At 42.1% G+C, this 23,213-nt stretch overlaps 1 protein-coding gene across 1 annotated transcript in view; it reads right to left on the reverse strand.

The window, feature by feature from the left end:
* Window positions 1–3,393: 3,393 nt before the first annotated feature.
* The window catches only part of ASB4 (ankyrin repeat and SOCS box containing 4), a 62,541-nt gene continuing 42,721 nt past the window's right edge, over window positions 3,394–23,213 (reverse strand). Inside the window, exons 3-5 of the mRNA XM_032874724.1 lie at window positions 15,780–16,270; window positions 6,059–6,172; window positions 3,394–4,025 (exon numbers count right to left, since the gene is read on the reverse strand). Coding sequence (XP_032730615.1) covers window positions 3,837–4,025; window positions 6,059–6,172; window positions 15,780–16,270 — 794 coding nt within the window. The 3' untranslated portion in view covers window positions 3,394–3,836. The remainder of the gene's footprint in view (window positions 4,026–6,058; window positions 6,173–15,779; window positions 16,271–23,213) is intronic.

Here is a 23,213-nt window from a genome sequence, read left to right on the forward strand (position 1 = left end):
CTTTGTCAGTTTAATTTTCAGACCCAACCTGGGATCCTAAGAGAGTCAAAGAAAACTTTTCCCTCCTCTACACCTCAGGATAATCATGCAAAATTTTTATGACATAGATACCATCATTATTCCCATTTTATGAATGAGGAAACTGAGTCATGGACGAAGTGCATTGTTTTTCCTAGAAAATGGATCAGATAAAGTTGGAAGTCAGGGGGCGCCTGGGTGGCTCAATGGGTTAAAGCCTCTGCCTTCGGCTCAGGTCATGATCTCAGGGTCCTGGGATCGAGCCACACATTGGGCTCTGCTCCGCGGGGAGTCTGCTTCATCCTCTCTCCCTCTGCCTGTCTCTCTGCTTACTTGTGATCTCTGCCTGTAAAATAAATAAATAAAATCTTCAAAAAAAAAAAAAAAGGTTGGAAGTCAGAAAATGAACCCAGGTAGACAGGTACCAGAGCCAAAACTCTTAACATCTAGCCGTAATGCATCTGTTTATTCTCTGAGGGGAGTGACAATGAATTTCTTCCAGACACCAGCCACAGTATCTGTGTTTCAAAGAAAATGAGTGAATAATTCGGACGGCTTTTCTTAAAGTTTAGGAAGTGCACCAGTTTAAAACTTCTTAAGTTCCTCACAATCGGAGGAGTAACAAAACCATGAGGCTCAGCTGTTCTTTCCAACATTGATAACCCACTGCAAGTGGTTTGTTACTTTTCTTATCTGTACAATCAGTTTTCGACCGCTGTGTTTTTTATTAGAAGCCACTGGGTTCAGGATGGAAGGACAAAGTGGCAATGTAACACTACATGATTAAGAAATAGAACACAAGTGTGTCTAGATCCTGAGAAGGGGAGAAAGCTGGATAGGTGGTCCTCCCTCACATTAAAGATCTTTCCTCACATGTAACTCACAAAAGAGAAGAGGTTTGTTTTTTCAGGCCACTAAATGACTATTTACAGAAAGTTACAAAAGCAGCATGAGGACATCATTTCCTCTGTTGCTGTCACCTGGGGTTGTGTGAATGGAGAGAATGAAGAGGAGTGAAAGGACCAGAAGGGCAGAGATGGAGACAGGCAGGAAAGAATGATTGTGGTAGCATTTCTTTATTATTACTAAAACATGCTATTTTTCTGGGGCACCTGGGTGGCTCAGTCGGTTGAGCATCTGACTCTTGATTTCGGCTCAGGTCATGATCTCAGCGTGTGAGGTCAAGCCCCGCAGCTGGGCTCCAAGGTCCCAGGGAGTCTGCCTTTCCCCCTCTTTCTTCCTCTCTCCCTCTGTCCCTCCCCCTCCTCTGCTCACAGGTGCCCACTTGCTCTCTCTAAATCAAAGAAATACATCTTTAAAAAAACAAAACAAAACACTCTTGTTCCTACAGCCTGCCTTTTATTTGTGTTTACTCTTTCTTTTGAAAATATTATTCATTTACAGGCTCATTTCCTCATTCTCCTTTTCTTTCTAAACGTTGAAGACAGCAACGAAACATGTAGAGTTCTTCAGAGACGTCTTGCTGAAGTCGATTGGAAGTCTTATCGGTAGATAAACAACTCCCAGAGATGAAAGGAAACAAGAGCTTTATTTAAGTCCTCTAAGTAAAAGTTTAGAGATGAAGAGAAATAACTTCAAATGTATGAGTAAACAATTCAAAACAAGTAGGCATGTATTATGTGCTAATTAATACAAAGTGTTTAAGCATAAGCAAGCAGATTGAGAAACATCTCCTAATGCAGGGACCCCCCTCTTCGTTTGTCCTCAGCATTTTATTGACAAAGACAGTGCATCACAAATTTTTCAGCCAGAATATTCCTGAAGGTGAGGGCAACAGGCGCCCCCGCCCAGCATTCTAGGATGTGTTCCAACACCACTTGCTGCAAACAATCTATTTTTTTGGAAGGATCAGTGTTTTTATGCGATTAGTTTATACAAATTCAGCATCCTATTCCACAATATAAATCTTGTTTTAGTGCAAATTAGCTTCAAAATATCTGAGTAAGACTGAAGAAAAACATAAACATTGTTGTATCTGCCCATGGTCTCTCCTACAGTGCACAGGATGTTTGAGAATCCAGTTTTGGAAACACAGTCCAGATGGTGGGCTGTTGGAATATTTGGTAACATCTCTACTCAAAACTCAAGCATCTAAGGTTAAATAAGATGAAACCATGGAGTATCTGGGTGGCTCAGTGGGTTAAGCGTCTGCCTTCGGCTCAGGTCATGATCTCAGGGTCCTGGGATCGATCCCCGCATAGGGCTCCCTGGTCAGCAGGGAGCCTGCTTCTCCCTCTCCCTCTGTGCTCTCTATCTCTCTCTCAAAAGAAAAGGAAAAACAAACAAACAAAAAAAAGATAAAGAACCACACAAATAAAAGAAACCTGGTCACCACTGGCAAACGGATTGGTTTGTGCTAATTACTACCGCTCTAACTTCTAAAAAAGCGATGCTAGGAGGCAATGAGCTTACCTAAAAGTGATTAGCAAGAACAAAAAACAAAACGAAATTGGCCTCATAAACCCTGAGGTCCAGAGGTTAATCAACTACATTTCACTTTCTGCAAACCACTAACTAACAAGCCTGATTGACACCCTTATCTTTCCAAGTGTCTCAAACTTTAACCATTTTCAAAACATCTTTCTATTTGCTCTATCGGGAGCCAGCCATCGCTAGCGAAGTGCTCCTTATCTTCCAGCTAAAATACTCTGAAATGTCAGTCTATTATTACACAACAAGACCAAATCACCAACTGAAGTTCTTCCCTTCACACTCCTCCTTGTACACGTCTTACTAAACTTCATGGTCGTGTACATGGGAGCCACAGAGTGTGCAATATTTTTTCCCAAGGACGGTACTAAACAGGAAATCCTACTAAAAAAAAAGAAAGAGTTTCTGGATGTTCAGAGAAACGGAAAGTGAATACATTTATACTAACAGCAGCAGGACTTCCCTCTATGTCACACAATGCCTTCATTCTTTTATATTCATGCTTAAAAGGAGACTCACACTTCAGGTCAGAAACATGACCTAAACACAAGCACTAAAAATGAGTCTGCACCCTGTACTGTTGCCCCTGACATTTGACATTGCAGTTTCCTGCTTGTATGTCCGGATCCTCTGCTGAACGGTGAGATTCTGGAGACCAGGAGTCCTCACTGGAGAGTCCTCATTGTCTCTCCAGCCTCTGGCTCAATGAGCATATGTTGAAATGCCCATTTTTTGACTAGTAAGTGGATAGGTCTTCGATTTGGGTTTCTGCTTTAACTCAAAGATCTCCTTGTTTTGACGAGGCTTGTATGCTCTCTTCACCAAAAGTAAATTATAAAGAGCTTAAAGTGGGGGTAGGAGTTTGCAAAATTAGTGACCATAATCTCTGCTAAGTGATAACAGTGGTGGTGCGGGGGTGGGGGTGGGGGTGGGGGGAAGCCACCGAGATTAAGAGGCCAACCACAAAGCCTATGATTTTGCCAACTGAACCGTAATATAAACCTACCACTGATAAGGGAGAGAATGAGATTGGTTGTAAGAAAAACTGGGTCCCGTTTCAAATGAGATGATATATGAAAAATTTTATAAAAATATATCAGGCACCAAGTAAAAACACCGTACACATTAGTTATCACTGCTGTCAGTACCTTCTGGATACATTCTCGTCTTTGAGAATTCCTTAACTTTACTCCTTGTTTATTTCCCCTCACCGTGATATCCCAGAATTAATGACACAGAGTTTGTCAAGTGTTTTGAAATCCCTGACGTGTTATAATCAACCCAAGTACCGTTTTATTTATGCAAACTGTGTCTACCCGGTAAGTCCACTTAAATAGCTAGGATTGGGAACTTCTGTCTCATACGGCTTAATAAATGATTCCCTCTGGCTCTAAAAGCAAGTACTTTTTCAATGACAATGGGAGGGAAAGCAAAGGAATTGCTTGGTGACATCTGTTGTGCAGCGTTCTTCGAATGGCGCATCTCGATAAATGCATGAGAGTCCTTGGAGAGTTACTGCACACAGTGAAGAGCGAGTGGTAAAAATCCCAGTATCTCTGTAAAGGAAGGCAAGATGGGTTAGAGGCAGAAAAGCCCCAGGGTTCATCTAAAGAAATCAACAATGACGCGTTTAGTCCCTACTTTACACACAGTGGCAGCTTTTTAGGGTCTCTGACAGTGAGACGAAATTAAACATGAAATTGAGACGGGGGCTGAGATGGTGATATGGTTCTGCAATTCAGAACCTGGGAAATGAGATAAAAGATACTCATGTGAACTGTCTGGGCCAGCGTATATCAAAACTGCAATTTGAAATTAATCACAATACTACTGTACACCTTGGTGGCTCAGTGGTTAAGCGTCTGCCTTCGGCTTGGGTCGTGATCCCAGGGTCTTGGGATTGAGCCCCGCATCCGGCTCCCTGCTCTGCAAGAAGCATGCTTCTCCCTCTCCTGCTCCCCCTGCTTGTGTTCCCCTCTCCCCGTGTCTCTCTCTGCCAAGTAAATAAATAAAATCTTTAAAAAAAATACTACTGTACACCCTTTATATGCCTTATGTGGCCCACACATTCAGATATTTATTCTATTAATGACGCTGACGCAGATTGTAAGTAACTTTTTAAGGGTAAGATAGTTCCAAAGTAGCAGAGTACGATTGCGCCTAAGGCATCAGGCTCTGAGCCCGATGAACTTTGCATTCTGTGCCTGGTGCCTCTTCACGCATGCTGGAGACAGCCTGTGACTGCTAACACCGAGGACGCGGTGGGAGGCCTGGTTGACTAAGGCAGCAAAGTCGGTTTGCAGGGTCCGAACTCAGCTTTGTCAATAGTTTTCTGCATGACTCATTAAGGATTTTTAATGTATTTAAAGTCTTCAAGATAACCAAAAGTGAATGGAATGGGGGCACTTGGGTGGCCCAGTAGGTTAAGCATCTCACTCTTGTTTGGCTCAGGTCATGATCTCAGGGTCGTGAGATCGAGCCCCTCGTGGGACTCTATGCTCCGTGTGGCATCTGCTTGAGATTCCCTCTCCTTCTGTCCCTCCCGCTCATTCTCCTCTCTCTCTCTCTAAAATAAATAAATACATCTTGGGACGCCTGGGTGGCTCAGTGGGTTAAGCTGCTGCCTTCCGCTCAGGTCATGATCTCGGGATCCTGGGATCGAGTTCCGCGTCGGGCTCTCTGCTCGGTGGGGAGCCTGCTTCCCTCTCTCTCTCTCTCTGCCTGTCTCTGTCTACTGTGATCTCTCTCTGTCAAATAAATAAAATCTTTAAAAAATAAATAAATAAATAAATAAATACATCTTTTCAAAAAAGCAAATAAAATAATCTACCTGAAAGACTTATCTTCTGGTAACAATATAAACCTCAAATATTACTATTATTATTCTTATTATGAAATTATCTAAATTACTGAGGAGAAAGTAAAACTGTCACCTTTATACAAATGTTCAACTTGCACTTAAATGGAGAAATCCTCAAGATATTCCCAAATGCTGCGTACATGATGCATCTATTTATTCTCACATCTGTGTTCTTTCTAAAGATTTTATTTATTTATTTGAGAGAAAGAGAGAGCAAGAGAGAGAACACACAGAGGGAGATGGAGAAGCAGACTTCCTGCCAAGCAGGAAGGCCGGATGTCAGACTCGATCCCAGGACCCTGGGATCATGACCTGAATGGAAGGCAGATGCTTAACCAACTGGGCCACCCAGGCGCCCATCTCGCACCCATGTTTTATAACCATTTGTCTTGTTGCATTTGTGTAGGTCTTTTTTTTTTTTTTAAGATTTTATTTATTTATTTGACAGAGAGAGATCACAAGTAGGCAGAGAGGCAGGCAGAGAGAGGAAGGGACGCAAGCTCCCCGCTGAGCAGAGAGCCCGATGTGGGGCTTGATCCCAGGATCTGAGATCATGACCTGAGCCAAAGGCAGAGGCTTTAACCCACTGAACCACCCAGGTACCCCAGCATTTGAGTAGGTCTTAAAAACATTCTCAAGAGCAGTTTTTTAATTAGAATTTTCTGTCCTACTACTGCAGTCTTAAACTATTTTACGGTGAAAACCACAGAAATCACGTGGATTCTTTACCTCCAGGTCGTCATCGGGGATAGCTCTTTTCCACTTCACGTTCCACCTGATGTGTTCGTAGGCGTTGACGACAACTTCAATTGCTTTGGGACAAGAATGGCAAGCCTGTATCACCTGCAGAGGAAGCATACAGCGTTATTTGTTCAAGGCACATGTATGATTCATTCATTCTCACAGAGACATCGAGAACTTACGGATCCCTTAGGCTCCTTGGAACCCTGAAATGCTTTCAGGAAGCCTCATGCCTTTGAGTCTTCAAACACACTGCTAGTCCCAGCGTAGGTGGGCGGATTAATAAAATCACACTAACTCCCTTCAACGTTCAGGAACAAGTGAAAAAAGAGGAGCTAACCAAGAAGAGGGAGTCTGATGAAAGACACATTCTACCCTGCAACCCTCGGTCCTCCCCACCAGCTTCTGTGTCCACCGGAACACCTCTGGCTTCTTTCTGCCAAACTGACCCATCTCCGGAAGTCCTCTGAGTGTGGCCCGTTTTCATGTCAAAGGGACCCAGATGGTTCTGCAACGTTCCCCAAAACTGGTCCACAGGGAACCTGCCGTAAAAGTACTCTTGACTCCGAATTTACCCGCCTTTCTTTCCTTTGTCATAGATAACCCAAACCAGCGAAAGACTTTTGCCTTTAAGTTTCCTTATCATCGGTTCCATTTTCCCCTTGGAACTCCAGAAAACATCTATCAAACTCTCTGTGGAGTCCTCTTCAAGACCTGTCACTGGACGTGAGAGGAGGAGAAAGGCCCCCAACGCTGCCATTGGAAGGGAGACATGCCTTTGCACCGAAACGACTTTCTTCAAAGAGTTCTTCCTGACTCCCAGTCCTTGCCATGCTCAGCCCTATTGTCCTTGGGCAAAGGTTCACAACACTGGGTTTCCCCAACTCCTTTATGCGTTCATCACAAGTGATCCAGCATTGTTTTTCCAATGCGGGCTGTTCAGAACCTACTGTCTTGAGGCCCCAGGCAAAACTGAGATGGAAATATTATCATTCTAATGCCCAGTTCAATGTGTGTATGTGTGTGTGTGTCTGCGCATGTGCGTGTGGTGTCACCTGAAAGGAGGGCCCATATCAGGAAAGAGCTGATGTTAGGAGCATGTGGGGATGGAACCAGCAGATGGTCCCCCTGCGACGCCAGTCTGAAGAGCTCGGGACTGGCTTAGCAGGCAATAGGACACTGTTACGTGTTCTTAACAAGAGAGGCTTATAGTCAACCAATTCATTCCATTAGGAGGCCTTTATCAAGCACAGTGTTTAGCCCTGTGACTGTAATTCTGAGAAGTTTATGACCTGTTTCTTGCCTTCAAGGAGTTTACAACCTAGTTGAAGAGAAAAGACATACATATTTCAAAGAGCGAGCAGTGTAAGTCAGTAAATAATAAGAGACTGGCTTAAAGATCATCAAGTGTCCCTTGAGCATCATGAACAAAAGCACAGAGGAGAAAACAAGGATGTCAAGGGCAGCGAGCAGTGTGGAGACTGAGTGAGAGAGCACCAAACCGCTTCTCAGTTAGCTTCACGGCCAGTCACGAGAATGCAGGACAACCGGAGCTCTGAGAAAGCGTGAGGACGGCTTAATGACTAATCAGCTATGGGGAGTAAAGAATGCGGCTTTCGAGCCTGAGAACAAGGACACATAGGGGTGCCACTGACGGGAATGAGGAAACGGGAAGGCCATGCTAATTTGGGGAAGGTCAGATCATGGGCAGGAGCATATGTTACAGGCAAAGTCTTAATGTTGGTCAAAAATGTGCACTATAATGCTCCACTGAGCAGGCCAAGATGGAGGTGGAGACTTGGGCACCATTAAAGGATGTGTTGGCTAATAACGCCACACCGCTCAGTAATACTCTAAATGGGAATAAATGGAAATGGTAGAGGACGCTGGTCTAAAGCCTGGGGAGGGGTGCATGGGTGGCTCAGTGGGTTAAGCCTCTGCCTCTGCCTTGGGCTCAGGTCATGATCGCATTGGGCTCTCTGCTCAGCAGTGAGCCTGCTTCCCCTCCTCTCTGCCTGCCTCTCTGCCTACTTGTGATCTCTGTCTGTCAAATAAATAAATAAAATCTTAAAAAAAAAAAAAAAGCCTGGGGAAACCTAACAGGCAGGAGAGAAAGGGAAGGAAAAAAGTTACAGCTACCATTTTTTGCATACTTGTTATGTGTCAGGGACTATGTTAAATCTTTGTGTATCTGCCTTGCTTGATCTTCAAACCACCCTATGAGGTTAGTCCTATACTTACACCCATTTTACAGATTTAAAATCTAAGACGGAGAAAGTTTAAACCCAAGGTTATTTAGTTAATAAATCATGGGGCTGGGATTCAAATTCAGGTCCCTATGACTCCAAAATTCAAAAGGAAATTGGGCCTATCAGAATGAAAGACATCAAGTGAGGAGAGCACTGGAAGGTGGTTATCACCAGAGCCACAAGAATGAGGGAGAGGAAGAGATATTAGAAACCACCAGATCTGATTAGAAGGCCAGCTTACCAGGAGGTGGGTGGATTCAAACAGGGAGGGCTCAGACTATGAGAGACAGATAGAGGACAGATGCACAGTTGTAACTAGGCCTGACCCATCCTCATCCTTAAGACCTTGACGTCACAGCATACAGGGTTTTAGAGACCCAATAAATGACTTTCCCTCCTGAGTTTAGAACCTATTAAAAAATGAGATGAGATCACAATGTCATTTTTATTACTCATAATACTAATTACACAGAAGATGTTGAATTATGGGACCACATCAAGCTTCCCAACAGTCTACCCCAAGATTAAATTTGCATCCCCAAACTATGGGCCTCTGCCTGGTGTAAAGAGTTTGTTCCCTGACTCCTACTCCACAGAAGAACCAAGAATTCAGGTTTTCTCTAGGCACACAGTTAAGCAAGCAAGTTCAGTTCTTCTACCCAACTCATCAGTAGGTCAAGTGGAATAAGATAAGGTTTGGGACAGAGGTGGGTGGGGGTTTCATTTTAGCAGAATTTCTCTTACAAATGCATAAGACAAAGGAGAAGGCAGCTCTCCTCTAATACAACACATCAAAACCCAGCTGCAATGGCCCAGACCCAGCAGGAATCAGGAGCAACAAAACGTGGTCAGATGAAGCAGAGTCATCAGAGTGGGGTTATCAGGAAAGAAAGATTTGTAAGAATGTACTGGAACACAGTGTCAAAACAGGACGCCCGGTCTCAGTAGAGGACTGTGTCAGCCCAACCAACGGGACAATCAGAAGGTCTCAAGAAGTAATAAGGGAGTCTTATTGAAACTGAGGTTTGAGTCAGTGGCATGCAAAAATATGTTCAATAACAGGTCTTCTGGAAGAGGAACAACTATGTGTATATTTATATGTACATAAATGCGATACAAATTTTTACTAATATAAAGAATGTGAAGCCCACATTTTATGAATAATAAAATAACCAGTACTTTTTATTTCCTATTTTGCAGTTAATTGGTTCTCTCAGAATGCTTTCACTGATTTTTGTATCAATTTTGTACGGATATAAGATTGCATTCATAGCCAAAATCTATGTCTGCAAATGAAGAATACATGTGGTTGTTAAATGAAGGTTGGTTGGTCATTTGATTACACAAGAGAGTAACTGTTTCACAAATGGGAAACAATGAAGATCTATATTGTAACTTTACTCATTCATCAATAATATGAGTTACTTTTTTATTGAAATATAATAGTTTTTGAATACTGGGATCATATTTCCCCATTTTTTTGTGCTATTTATAATGTCAGAGCTGCCAATACTATATACTTTCAAGTTTAATCTTTGTTAGTAACATTCTCACCACTAATTTCTTAGGTGTAGACATCAGCAAAGCAATAAATCAAAGTCTGATCAATAGCATTTGCTGATTTCTGTGGTGTAAATCCTCCCATCATGGCTGATTCACAGCTACCAAACTGAGGTCACTGAATGCATGGTTGGGAAGAGATGGGCAGGAACAAATCATTATACACTCTTTCCACTGCATGGGCGTAACAGACCCAGGTAACATCAAGAGCCTAGGTATGTATAGGAAAATAACTAAGAAATACAAAGAAAATAATTAGAAAATAATGTTTTAAATGTCTATTATCTTTGTTTTTAGCAAACTCTATTTGTTGTAAGTATTTGATTTAATTTTTCTTTTTTGTTTAAAGATTTTATTTATTTATTTGACAGACAGAGATCACAAGTAGGCAGAGAGGCAGGCAGAGAGAGCGGGGAAGCAGGCTTCCCACTGAGCAGGGACCCCGTTGCGGGGCTCGATCCCAGGATCCTGAGATCACGACCTGAGCCGAAGGCAGAGGCTTTAACCCACTGACCTACCCAGGTGCACCTTGATTTAATTTTTCGTAATGGCTGCACTTAACAACCAGCTTGCACAATTCCTGGTAATTTCTCAGCTCTCGTGAGCCACTGTGAGTCCATGTCCAGCAGCCAGCTGCTTCCAGTTGTCCCATATTTAAGCCCAGGCAGAAGTCATCACAGACGACTGGTATGTACTGAAGCTCTACATCAGTGAGGGTGGCTGGATCCAAATGAGCACAACGTAAATACTTGCTTAACGCAGAGGAGCCATTCACATGCATATTCTGGGCACAGGGCACAAAGTGCAGCTGCTGACCACAGCCTTTTCAGTCACGCCTCACCACACGAAGACCAGACCTATATCACCAACCCCTAAGTGGGTAGGGAGATAGGTTGGACCCAGAGACCCATGGCTCAAGGACCTCTGCAGAGTCCACATTTTCGTGTCTACAGAAAGTGTAGCCAGAAGGACTCCCATCTCGGTACCTGGCCCTTAGGATGGGAATTTCTCAACACTTTGGTCTTAGAAAATTAAGTCAACTTCGGCTGCTCTTTTCTCTAGAGCTGGGATGAGGATGACCGCTATGGAGCTCCAAGTGAAAGAGACAGACAAAATCTAAGGGTAATTAATTTGTACACTAGCTATAAACTATCACAGACCATTGAATGCTAGAGTTACAAGAGACCCTACAGATTAATGACCACCCCACAATCTGGGGATGAGAAAACTGAAACCAGACAGGCACACCGTAAGCAGCAGCATGAGGACTGAACCACGTCTTCCTAATTTGAGTTCAGTGCTCTTTCAAATATATTCTGATTAACCTTGTTTTAATTTTTAGATAATGGCCAGTGAAATTAGTAGTTTAAGGACACAAATCTCATTGCACAGATATTCTGAAACAAACAAACAAACAAACAAAACCCACACTCTTTACCATGAGGCTGAGTTTGGTTGAAATTTCAAAAGAATTCTCTTTCGAATGTAAATCTGTTGCTGGTAAAATAAACATAGCAACCATTGGGAATCCCACATCCTTCTCTAAAGACCTCCAGATATCCTTTCTGAAAGGATGATCTGTGGTGAGAAGTACATGGGTGATCAGCTGATAAGCCAGAATAGAGATTTACGTGTAAGAGTCACTAGTAGAGAGATGATAGCTGAAATTAATCCAAGGCTTGAATCGAAAGTATGCTTATAATGGAATTATAAAACAACAAAGTATGGAGCAATCAGAAAGCGTGTAATGAGGCTCTGCCCATGGTTTAAGGGGCCCCTCAGAAAACTGACCTCTGCTCTACACTAGTTTCCCAGTCACGCTCACTCTTCATGGAAGCCGCACTCGTTATATTTAAAGACAAAATGCTCCCCTACCCAACACATATAATTTGTCCCCAGATATTCCCTACCTTCCGCTTCCTGCCAACACCTTGACCACAGAAGAGAGGCAGCTAGAAGTTATTCTCCTCTTGCAACACATTACCTATTTCCCAACTAGGGTTCCCAGATTCAACAAATAATAATAATAATAATAATAATAATAATAATATAGACTGCCAGATTAAATCTGAGCTTCAGATAGACAACACAGAATTTTTAGCATAACTGTGTCACGGATATTGCATGGCACATATTTATGTGAAAAATTACTTACTGTATACCTAAGCTTTAGTTTAACTGAGCATCCTATATTTTATTCGGCAACATTGTTCTCAGCCCCCATTCAGAAACAGCTCAATCTAAGTTATGGATACAGGAACACCGTCCATTCATATTTCTGGAGCCTCCTTCTCACATCTGAGGCCTCAGTTGGCACCTGGCGTACTCCCATATGTCACAGGGAGAGAATTTATTACCTTTCATTAGGCTGAAAAAGAAATTAAGTGGTTCTTAACCTGCAGTCTTTAGATGCCCAAAGTCCAGTGCTCCCACTGCTGTCATGGGGTTTTGCTGACACTGACCACTGCATTTTCTGCTTACAGAAGATGGTTCTCCCAGCACGAAAGGCTTCCTGAAGAGCCTGACAGCCTCACAGCTCTCTTCACTAGCAAGCCAGTTCTGGCTTCTTCTAGAACTAAGACAGTTGCACACACTGTCTTCAGGCCTCAGTGATTATTCTACTAGGCAACAACATTGAAAGAGATCCTTACGGGACATTGAACTCCAAATCATCACTCTACCCTGACTACCAGGAACCTTGACCATCAAATGAAAAAGGACTGCTGTGGACTCAGGGAGAGAAGTTTCTGCTGTTTCTTTGAGAAGATGACCAATGAATTTCACTTTCTGTGAGTCTCTTTGTCTCTATTCTCTCTTCAAGGAAGAACAATCGGACAAAAATTTCTTTCTACAGTGGTGGTACCTGGAGAGGACTGTAGACACTTGTCCTCATCATCTGGCCCCGGAAGCATAAATTAAAAAACAGATTCAAGATAAATCTCCCTGCCATATTCCCAAAACAAATGCCACCTCTGTAAACCGCTTCGGCGAGAAACTCTTTTTATATTGATATATCTGTGTGCAGAAATGTACTTAATGATCAAAGAGACTGCTTGTACTCTGGGCTTCATTTGCAGCATTGTTCAACAGCAGAAATCATCCTTACCTCCCCCAAACTCTCACATACCTTTCCCTCCCCTGGAAAAATGTCTTTCTTGCCCTACAAGAAAACCCAATCTTGGCTCCCTGGGGTGTCACTTCCTTCTGAATTATGCCAGGAGAAAAAAAAATCAAATGTCCTTTTGTACCCTGGAAAGCAATTGCAGACCCTATAATTCTTTTTTTTTCCCTTTATGTAATTTATACATTGGCTTTCAGTGAAATACACCCTCTACAAATTTGCTTTGTATTTGGAAGACAGCATCTTCAGCTCTGACCTTGTTCCTTGTAAATAAGGAAACTGAATTCCCCATCCACAAGAGAACAAATCACTTTATCTTCTGGATAAATGAGGCAGTCATTTATTTGTCGTAAAGATGACTTTCTCTTTGGAAAGTTGGGCTGTGAAGTAGTTGTGTTAAATCACTCTGAAGCATCTGCATAGTAAATTGAATAGTTTTTCTTTAGTTTTCCTTTGGAAGGGGGCCAGTTCCCTCACACTGTCTTTTGGATAGCAACAAAAATGTTTATAATACCAGCCATCAACCAGTAGCCAATCCCGTCCTAAATCTCTTTGGCATATGGCCAAACTACAGGAGCTCAGAGGACAGAAATACAATGGAATAAGAACACGCTAACTCTGGATAATGTCCTTGGAGCACATAAAGAGACACTGAATTCACGGGCTCGAGGAGCCACCGAAGTAAGGTGAGGAGGACAGACTCCAATCGACGAGGCGTACATTTTGAGAGGAGGAAGATGAAGGAAAACAATTTTGTTGAGCGCCACTACTGGGCTGAATGATGGACGTATCTTACCTACTTATTCCTGAAACACTTTGGAAAAGCTGATATTTTTACTTTTATTTTTTTAATTTTTTAAAATTATTTATTTATTTATTTGACAGACAGAGAAGTAGTCAGAGAGGCAGGCAGAGAGAGGGGGAAACAGGCTCCCCGCTGAGCAGAGAGCCCGATGTGGGACTCGATCCCAGGATTCTGAGATCATGACCTGAGCTGAAGGCAGAGGCTCAACCCACTGAGCCACCCAGGCACCCTATTTTTCTTTTAAATGAGGAAATGAAGATCTGAGGTATCAGACACTTGTTCAGAAATCGTAACACACATAAATGGCCAAGCCAGGATTCAGCGCTAAGCCTCTGCTCCTCCTCCTCCTCCCTGTCACCTCTGAGAGGACCTGGGGACCTTCTTCACATTTGCGAGACTTCTCACTGGAGAGCAGAAACTCCCTGCGAAGGTCCGTTCTCCTTAATCTGACTTTCAAAGGGGACAATTTGGAAGAGGGAAGGATGGTCTAGCTACTTTCGCAGAGAACCGTTTCATCCACGGTCCACCAGCAGTGAGTTTCAGGCTAAAACACGACATTTCATCTGTGGGCAGTCTCACACATTGTCTCTCCTGGTCGGAGAGGCCCCTGTGGCTAACCCAGGCCTAGAGCACTGATTCCATTAATCACCAAGCATGTAATAATAACAAATAGTGACGGCCGCCACGTCTCTAATGGTTGCCACGCACCAGGCACAGGGTCAACACTTCTCAAATATTATCTTGTTTCATCCTCAAAGCAAACTTGTGAGAAGGTTATTATTATTCACAGATAAAGTGAGGTATGCCTCCATGTCCTTCCTCCCTCTCCATCCTTTTCTCTGGAAAGAAGGTAGCCTTAGAAAATACACGTGAAATTATGTTTTGTGGAGTGAGCCATAGTAGAAACAGAGTAATTGTCTTCTAGAAGTTGTGTGATGAAGATGGTCCAACTCATGAGATGCAGGTGGTGCAAAAAGATGGATATAGACCAAGGGACAGGTACTTGCAGATGTGAGATGGGGTGGAGGCAGGCACTCTGCAAGGACGGACAGCAACTCAGGAGGAAGAGCAAAGAAAGGTTTGCACCATCCTCCGAGCTCTGAGTCTATCTGTGTGCTACTAGTAGGATTAGTCTCCTTCTAATGTAGGACCTCGTCTGCCTATTATTGCAATCTCATAAACGCAGAGTGTACCCATCTCACAGGGGAGGAAACTGAGGCTCTGGAGGCTTAAGTAATGTGTTCAAAGTCAAATTCTTGGACAAGTGGCAAGACCCAAGTTTGTTTGACCCCAAAGTCCAGGCTTCTTTTCTCCTGGAATGAATAGTAGTTTGGCTAAGTCCAGAATGAACGAGTTATAAATGACAAGGCAGAGATAAAAATCTAAAGCAAGAATAATTCCATACGTAATTCAAAACACATCCTGCTCAAAAGATAGCAAGTATTTTCCTGTCCGACACCACTGGCCTCTGCAGGAGACTTAAAGTGGCTTTCTTCACTGGGGCTCACATGAGGCATGAAAAATTATCTCCCACTCTTGTTCTCATTCTTCGCTCTCAGCCCCAAACTTTTTTCTTTCTTTTTTAAGATTTTATTTATTTATTTATTTGACAGAGAGAGAGTAAAAAAGCATGCAAGAGAGGGGGAGTGGGAGAGGGAGAAGAAGAATCAGGCTTCCCGCTGAGCAGGGAGCCAGATGAGAGGGACTCAATCCCAGGACCCTGGGACCACAACCTGAGCCACCCAGGCACCCCTCCGTCCCAGATTTCAAACCAACCTGGACCAGAACCAAGTCACCAGGGTCGTGTGTGTCAGTGTGAGGCCAGCTGGAGAGGCAAAGGAAGTTAGCCAGAGACTCAAGCTTCAAAGAAGCTGGAGTTACCACCAGAGTTGAGGGAGCCAGCCATCCTCAGAGTCTCTGGGGACCCTGCTGACTACAGGGTTCAGTACTGGGCACCCTTGTTCGTAGCCTCACCTTGTGGAACTGTGGCGGGTATATCCGAGCAGCCCCGTGGTTCAATAGGAGCTGGTAGCAGATCTCGGGCTGGGCAGCGGGGCGCACAGAGGTGACCTTCAGCACGTACTGGATGGCAGCACAGCCATTGATATCCATGAGATTGGCTTCCGCGCCCGCCTCCAGCATCATGTGCATGAGCACGTGGTCACAGTTCCAGGCCGCTTTGTGCAGCGGCGATTTGAAGTCGTCGTCCCTGGCGTTGACCTCGGCCTTGTAGTCCAGCAGCATGCGGCAGATGAGGTGGTGCTCCCTGCTGTACTCCTGCTCTTTAAAGCGAAGGGCCCAGTAGGTGGCGATAGCCAGCGGCGTCTCCATGTGGGCGTTCACGCTGTCCACTATGGCCCCGTGCTCCACGTAGAAGGCCACCAGCTCCGAGAGGCCGAAGTGGGCGGCCGTGTGCAAGGGCGTCTCCTCATCCTGGTTGTTGGTCTTCATGTTCACATTGGCCCCTAGAAAGGGAGATGGAGGAAGCCAATTACGCAAACATATTTTGACATTATTCCTGGTTTCTAGACTTTTCCTCGCTGCTTCCCTTTTCACCTCTGACTGCTTTCCATAACCCATTCTTTCCAGGGTCCTTTTTTGGGGCCCCAGCGGAAGCCAGGCGTTTGAGACAACAGTGCCGCCGCCTGGACAAGCAGCAAATGTACCGGGGTTGGACAGGGGGAGAAGGACAGATTCCACCGCAGAGCTGGAGCACTCCGTTGAGTTTGAGTTCTTACCCCCAGATGGATTGGGGAAAACAAAGTGATTCCTGTAAGTAAATCGCTTTTATCGATAAAATAGCAAATATCCTTGAAAATAAAGGTTATATTGCAAACTTTGGAGCTCAGACAGGTGGCTTTAAATATCATCAACTTCTTTGAATATTTCACAAAATCATGTCTTTCTTCTCTTTCAAAGCTGGAAACCCCGAAAGTTTGGTCCAAGCAAACTTTAGGATTATGGAAATTGCCCTCTTCTGACTGCAAGCAGCTGGTAGGAGGGCCACCTAAGTCTAAGGCTCCTTCGGAATACAGCTGGGGAAACACAAAACACAAAATCCCTGTGACCACCAAGCTAGCCTAAAGGTCATATTTTGCTTGGAAAGGGGCCGAAGCCAGTATAATAGAAATACTCACTGAAAGGAAGAGAATGACTTAGAGATGTATTTGATTTTTGGCTGATAATGGTTGTTAGAAATACAAATTTGTACTGTTTGGAAGACTCTGCAGAAATGACTTAACCAGACCCACTTATCTAACTCACCAGAAAACCGAAGTGAATTTTATTTTTCTGATAGAGTGCGTTAAGTACTAGCATAGTCAACTTAAGAAGCTGAAATTTTCCTTCTCTGCCTAACATAATGGGGTGAATGCATCGACCCCTAGGGGGCTTACTCTATAATCAATTCTACTGGAAATTTTTATAGCTCCTTCAAGTTTAAATCTGGAAAGATTTTCTTATTATGATGATGATTATTTCAGCAACTAATATTTATTAAGCACTTACCATTTGCTACATTCTGAGCTAAATGCTTCTCATATGTTGCCTCATTGAATCTACCTAGCAACCCTCTGCCCTAGGTGCAATTTTTAGCCTAATTTTACAGATGAAGAAATTCGTACTTGGAGAGGCTCATAACGACATCAAGCTAAGAAACAATGGAATGGAGGTCTGAAAGCAGACAGCTTGGCTTCAAAACCTCTTACTGCTGTACTGTCCTACCTCGTGATTTTTCTAGAAGAAATCTTTCCTGTAATGTGCTCTCTTTTGGTACTTGAAAACTTGAAAGAACTAGAGAAATCACCTTGCACTTTGTGAATGTTTAAAAAAACCTGTTTTTCATGTATTGCTTCTTTATGCCTTTTTAATGGCATCCTGTGATCATGTGGAACTTACTTAAGAAGGACAATACGCCCGCACATGTGCTCAGTACCTTATACAAAATCAACCCCCCAGTGAGGTTTCTGAGAGCACTTTAGCTCCGTAAACTCAGAGACTGTCCGTTCTCCCAACCTGCAGAGAGCAGACTTATAACCAAAAATGGTCTCTCACGGAACCATCCGTGTGCATCAGTATTCAACCCTGGAGATGTTCTGGGTCAGGTGTCTTTCTGGGTCAGCCCTTCTTTGCTCTGGAGGGAAATAGAATGAATAAGAATGGCTCCCCAGAAGCCAAATGCGGGGTCACTTCAGACACTGGAGAATTTCCAGTAATGAAAGGAATCAAAGGGTCAGGATGAAAATTTTACAGGCCAACTTGGAACAAACTGTGTCCTTTATTTTTTAATGTACTTGGACATTTACAATTGATCCTTGACCTTTTGGTACAACTACACGTGCTGCATAGATTTCTGTTCTGAATAGGAGATCTTTAGTTTTTATATTTGAATTGTATCTTTGAGTACAAATTTTCCAGAGAATATATAAAGAGAAAATATAAAGTAGGATGGTTTGAGTACTTTTTTATTTTAGATTTTGTGACTTATTCAAGAAATTAGAGACCCCAAATATGAATTCCTGGAAACTTTTAATAAATATTATTTTTTAAAAATATATTTTATTTATTAGAGAGAAAGTGATTGAGGGAGAGCACAAACGTGGGGAGGGGCAGAGGGAGAGGGAGAAGCAGACACCCCACTGAACAAGGAGCCCCACCCAGGGTTTAGTCCTAGGACCGTAAGATCATGACCTGAGCTGAAGGCAGACACTTAACAGACTGAGCCACCAGGTGCCCCTTAATAAATGTTCTTTTTTTTTTTTTTAAGATTTTATTTATTTATTTGACAGAGAGATCACAAGTAGGCAGAGGCAGGCAGAAAGAGAGAGAGAGGGAAGCAGGCTCCCTGCTGAGCAGAGAGCTCGATGCGGGGCTCGATCCCAGGACCCTGAGACCATGACCCGAGCTGAAGGCAGAGGCTTAACCCACTGAGCCACCCAGGTGCCCCAATAAATATTCTTAATGTGAAAATACAATGTGATAGTTTACTAGACCTGCCCTAACAAACTACCACAAACTAGGTTGCTTAAAACCACAGAAATGTATTCACAGTTCTGGAGACTGGAAGTCTGAAATTAGGGTGTCAGCAGGGTTGGCTTCCTCTAAGGGCTTCAAGGGAGAACCTGTTTCATGCTGCTCTCCCAGCTTCTGGTGATGGCTGACCATCCTCGGTATTCCTTGGCTTGTAGATGTACCACTCCAGTGTCTGCCTCCATCTTTAATCATATCCCAGGTCAAGAAGACAAACACCTCCCAGAGCCAAGGAAGCCATCCTCTTTCCTCCTCTCCCTCTCGAGCACAACTCCTCCAACCTACCCTAGGTATCTTCTCCTGACTATTATGCATTTCTTATCATTTTACCTTTGTAGGTATCTCTAAACAAGAGAGCTTCCTTTCATTTATCTTTGAGCTTTATATAAGTGAAATAATAAATACGTATTTTTCTATGACTTGCTTCTTTCATTCAACATTATGTTTGTGAAAATCTATGTTGTGATGTGTAAGCTGTCATTTGTTCATTTTATTGCGTTCTGTCTCATTGCACAAGTGATCCACAATCTGTCCCTCCTACTGCTCATGGACATTTCTAACTTCAGGCTATTCCCAACACTGCTGCACTGAGCGTTCTAGTACATTCCTGTGCCCTGGTGCTCACCGAACGACTGGATCACTGGGTATGCATACCTTCCCCTTCATTAGATGGTGTCAAACTGGTCCAGTTTACACATCCATAAGCCACGTGTGAGCACTCTTATTGGGTCACATTCTCATCCGTGGTTGGTATTTTTGCTCTATTTAATTTTAGCCAATCTGGTGGGTGTGTAGTGATAGGTCATTGTGTTTAATGTTTGTTTTCCTAACAATTAGCTTAGACAAATTTTTAACATTTTTATTGACCAACATTGCCTTCTGTTTACTACTATAAACATTCCCATGTTGTTACAGAATTACTTTAAATGTTATTTCAAAGGAACTACATATTCCACAAGTCAGTTTACCCAACTGTTGGATATGAGGATTTTTTCCCCAATGTTTTGATCTTATAATTAATGCTACAATTAATAAATTTGTGTGAAAATTTTAAGATTATTTCCTTGGCATAAATTCCCCCCACATAGAGTCATTAAGCTGAAATGTGTGAACTATTTTAAGGAATTTTATGAATAATTGTCGCAGGTTATATAACTCACTGATGTGGAGCAGTGATATTTCATTCACCAGCATGTCTTTATACATTTAAAAAATATTTTTTTGCTAATTTGGAAGTAAGAAATTGTCTTCTTTTTTAAAGAATCTAAATTCATTTGATTACTAGAGTTTGAACACTTTCTCTGTAATTTTAGCTTGTGATATTTCTTCTTCAGTTAATTGTCTAATGTTTTGTCCTTTTATACATTGTAAGCTTTCTGCTTTGTTTTCCTTTACATGAACCATTCATTAAAATAAGATGTAAGTTTATGTTATCATAATTGCTACCAAATTTTTAACCACTTTGATTTTTCTTAAGTACAATGACCTTAACTTTCATAGTCAAATTTTCCCATTTTTTAAATTAACATATAATGTATTATTAGCCCCAGGGGTACAGGTCTGTGAATCACCAGGTTTACACACTTCACAGCACTCACCAGAGCACATACTCTCCCCAATGTCCATAACCCAAACACCCTCTCCAAATTTTCCCATTTTTAAAAAACTATTAGAGTGTTCTCCTTTCAGAGTTTGCATAGCTATCCAGATTAATTACAATTTAGTTTTTTATACATTTTTAAAAAAATGTTTAACATTTGATTCATCTGGAAATTATTTGGGTGTAGATATCAATTTAGGAAGAACTGACATTCTTACCATAGAGAGTCTCTCCACACAGTAATATGGTCTATTTCTCCAACAGTTTTCTTTACACTCTACTCTGTAAACTGTCCTTCCCAAAAATTTGCAGCAATTTTCATTCTAGGGGATAAACTAATTCATTCGGGGCTAAATTATTTCTTGGATAAAGTCACTTTTAATGAGAGAGGGCCCTTCACAAACTCTTTAATGTACGCACGATGGTCCCCAGAAGTAGTCTGGAATGCTGGTAAAGGAGAGAGACACACAAATGTCAATTTGTACTGATGATAAAGAACAAGGACTTTTCAGATTCCGTCTGTGGGCAAAGAAGACAGAGATTTGGGTACACTAAGAATGGGATGAAGAGGGGACACAGGAGAGGAATTTGAGCAGAAAGAGTGGGAGCTGGCCACAAGCAATGGCTAGACCAGGCCCAAGGGAAAAGATAATGCTGAGGTCAGGATTACTGAGGGACACAGTACCAGTCTATAGTAAATGTTTTCTGTTCTCCCATGCTGTGGGATAGTATCCTTTCATTACTCCCAAAAGAGGGAATCAGTTTCATCAGTCTTAGTTATGAGACTTCAAGTTTTTTTTCTTTTGCCTCACGTGCCCATTTGTTAGATTGGCTGATCATCAGCGCACAGCATTGTGGTGGCGCCATCTGCTGGGCTTTGCCAGTCCCTACAGGCTGAGGGCTGTCCTCAGAAGCTTCCTCTCTAGAGTATCCACGTTCCCCCAAACTTCTGGCACCTTGAGAGCTACTTAAAAGTGAGAGCAAAAAGCAAGTCTCTGTCACTGTCACTACACACTACACTGTCACTCTGTCTCTGTCACTACAGAAACTGTCATTTCTCTATCTTTCCAGACTTGGGGAATCCACATCCCCTACCGTATCCCTAAACCAGTCCCTGCCCCCTTCCTATCCTAATGGACCTGATTTCCCGAAGAGCCTGTAGTAGGGAGGTCAGTGGGGAGGCAGAGGACGAGTCCAGCCCTTTAAGACAGCCTTCCCTGTTCTTTAAGGAAATCCATAGATATTAGCATCTATTTTCATATCTAGTCTCTTAAAAATAAAGAGGAACACCCAGGTGGCACAGTCGGTTGAGTGTCCCACTCTTGGTTTCAGCTCAGGTTGTGATCTCAGGGTTGTGAGATTGAGCCCCGTGCCCAGCTCTCCACTTGGTGCAGAGTCTGCTTGGGAGTCTCTCTCCCTCTGCCCTTGCCCCTTTCCCACACATTTTTTCTCTCTCTCTCTCTCAAATAAATAAATCTTAAAAATAAATAGGTACAATACCTAGGCAAAATGATCTTTATGTAAGTGAAATAATATAGGCAGAATGAAAGTAATTTCTAATAATTACCACTACATAGTTATGATTGTTACAGATAATATAACTAATACCATGATATAGTACAAAATTCAACGTGTTAATGCCTATCCTAGATGCCATAATGAAATAGTGATTTGCTTGTACCCACATGTGGAATCCTAACATCCATGTATTTGAACTGACATGCATGCTTTGTATTGTAATTCAAATACCACAAAGGTCATTGCCATAATGAGGGTATTCCAAAATAAGGGAAAACATTGGTAAATCTCTGAATAAAACCAAGTCCAGTCTTGTCTTGATTTATACCATAACTGCGTTCTTGAAAATATCTGTATCTATTTACAATTCAAAAGTATTTTGTCCTTATATGCAAAATGGAGTTAGGTAGAAATCTACTGTGTTACTGCATCTAAATATCTAGTATTATATCAGCATGAAATCTAAGATGTTTTACAAATTATGCAATAATTCACTAACCATATCTGATAATTTTTACCATATTTAATTTTTTTCAAAGTAAAATTTTACAAAAAAATCCAGCTCATTTCTCCTTTCTTCCCTTTCTTTCTCCATAAAGACAACTAAAATCTTAAAATGTTTTTTGTTATTCCCTTATAAATTTTTGTGCTTTTATCACTTATATATGTACCCATAAACAACATATATACTATTATTTTGTGTTCATAAAAATTATAAAGTGGCATCTCATTTTTCAACCTGTTTTTATTAGTCACATTATGTTTTTGGGTGGAGAGCTGAGTTTTTTCTTCATTTCAGGTGCTGAATAGCTTCACATTACATAATGAAACTACAGCTTAACTATTCCTCTACTAAAGACAATTGTTAAGTTTTTCATAATAATGATATCTTTTAAATTGTGCAGGAATTTCTCAAGAGAGAGAAATAAAATTACCGGGTACTAGTGTATGAACATTTTTTACTGTATCAAATTATATTCCTCAGTGGTTATACCAGTTTATGTCCATCAGTAGAGTTTAAATGTTCACTATCACTTCCAACACTTGATAAACATTGAACTATTTAATTTTTACCAATTATATGGTGTAAAATGATACTTTTTTTATGTCATTTGGATGTCCCTGGTTACCAGTAAGTGAAGTGTCTTCTTGACAACAAGATTCCCACTTGTATTGTTTCTTCAGAACCTCTGCCCATTTTTCAGTGGGTTGTTTGTGTTTTTCTCATTTATTTTTCAGGATGTAAACAAGCTCATTATGGA

This window comes from Lontra canadensis, unplaced genomic scaffold, assembly GCF_010015895.1.
Source record: "Lontra canadensis isolate GAN:19392208 unplaced genomic scaffold, GSC_riverotter_1.0 scaffold2, whole genome shotgun sequence".
Classification (NCBI taxonomy): Eukaryota; Metazoa; Chordata; class Mammalia; order Carnivora; family Mustelidae; genus Lontra; species Lontra canadensis.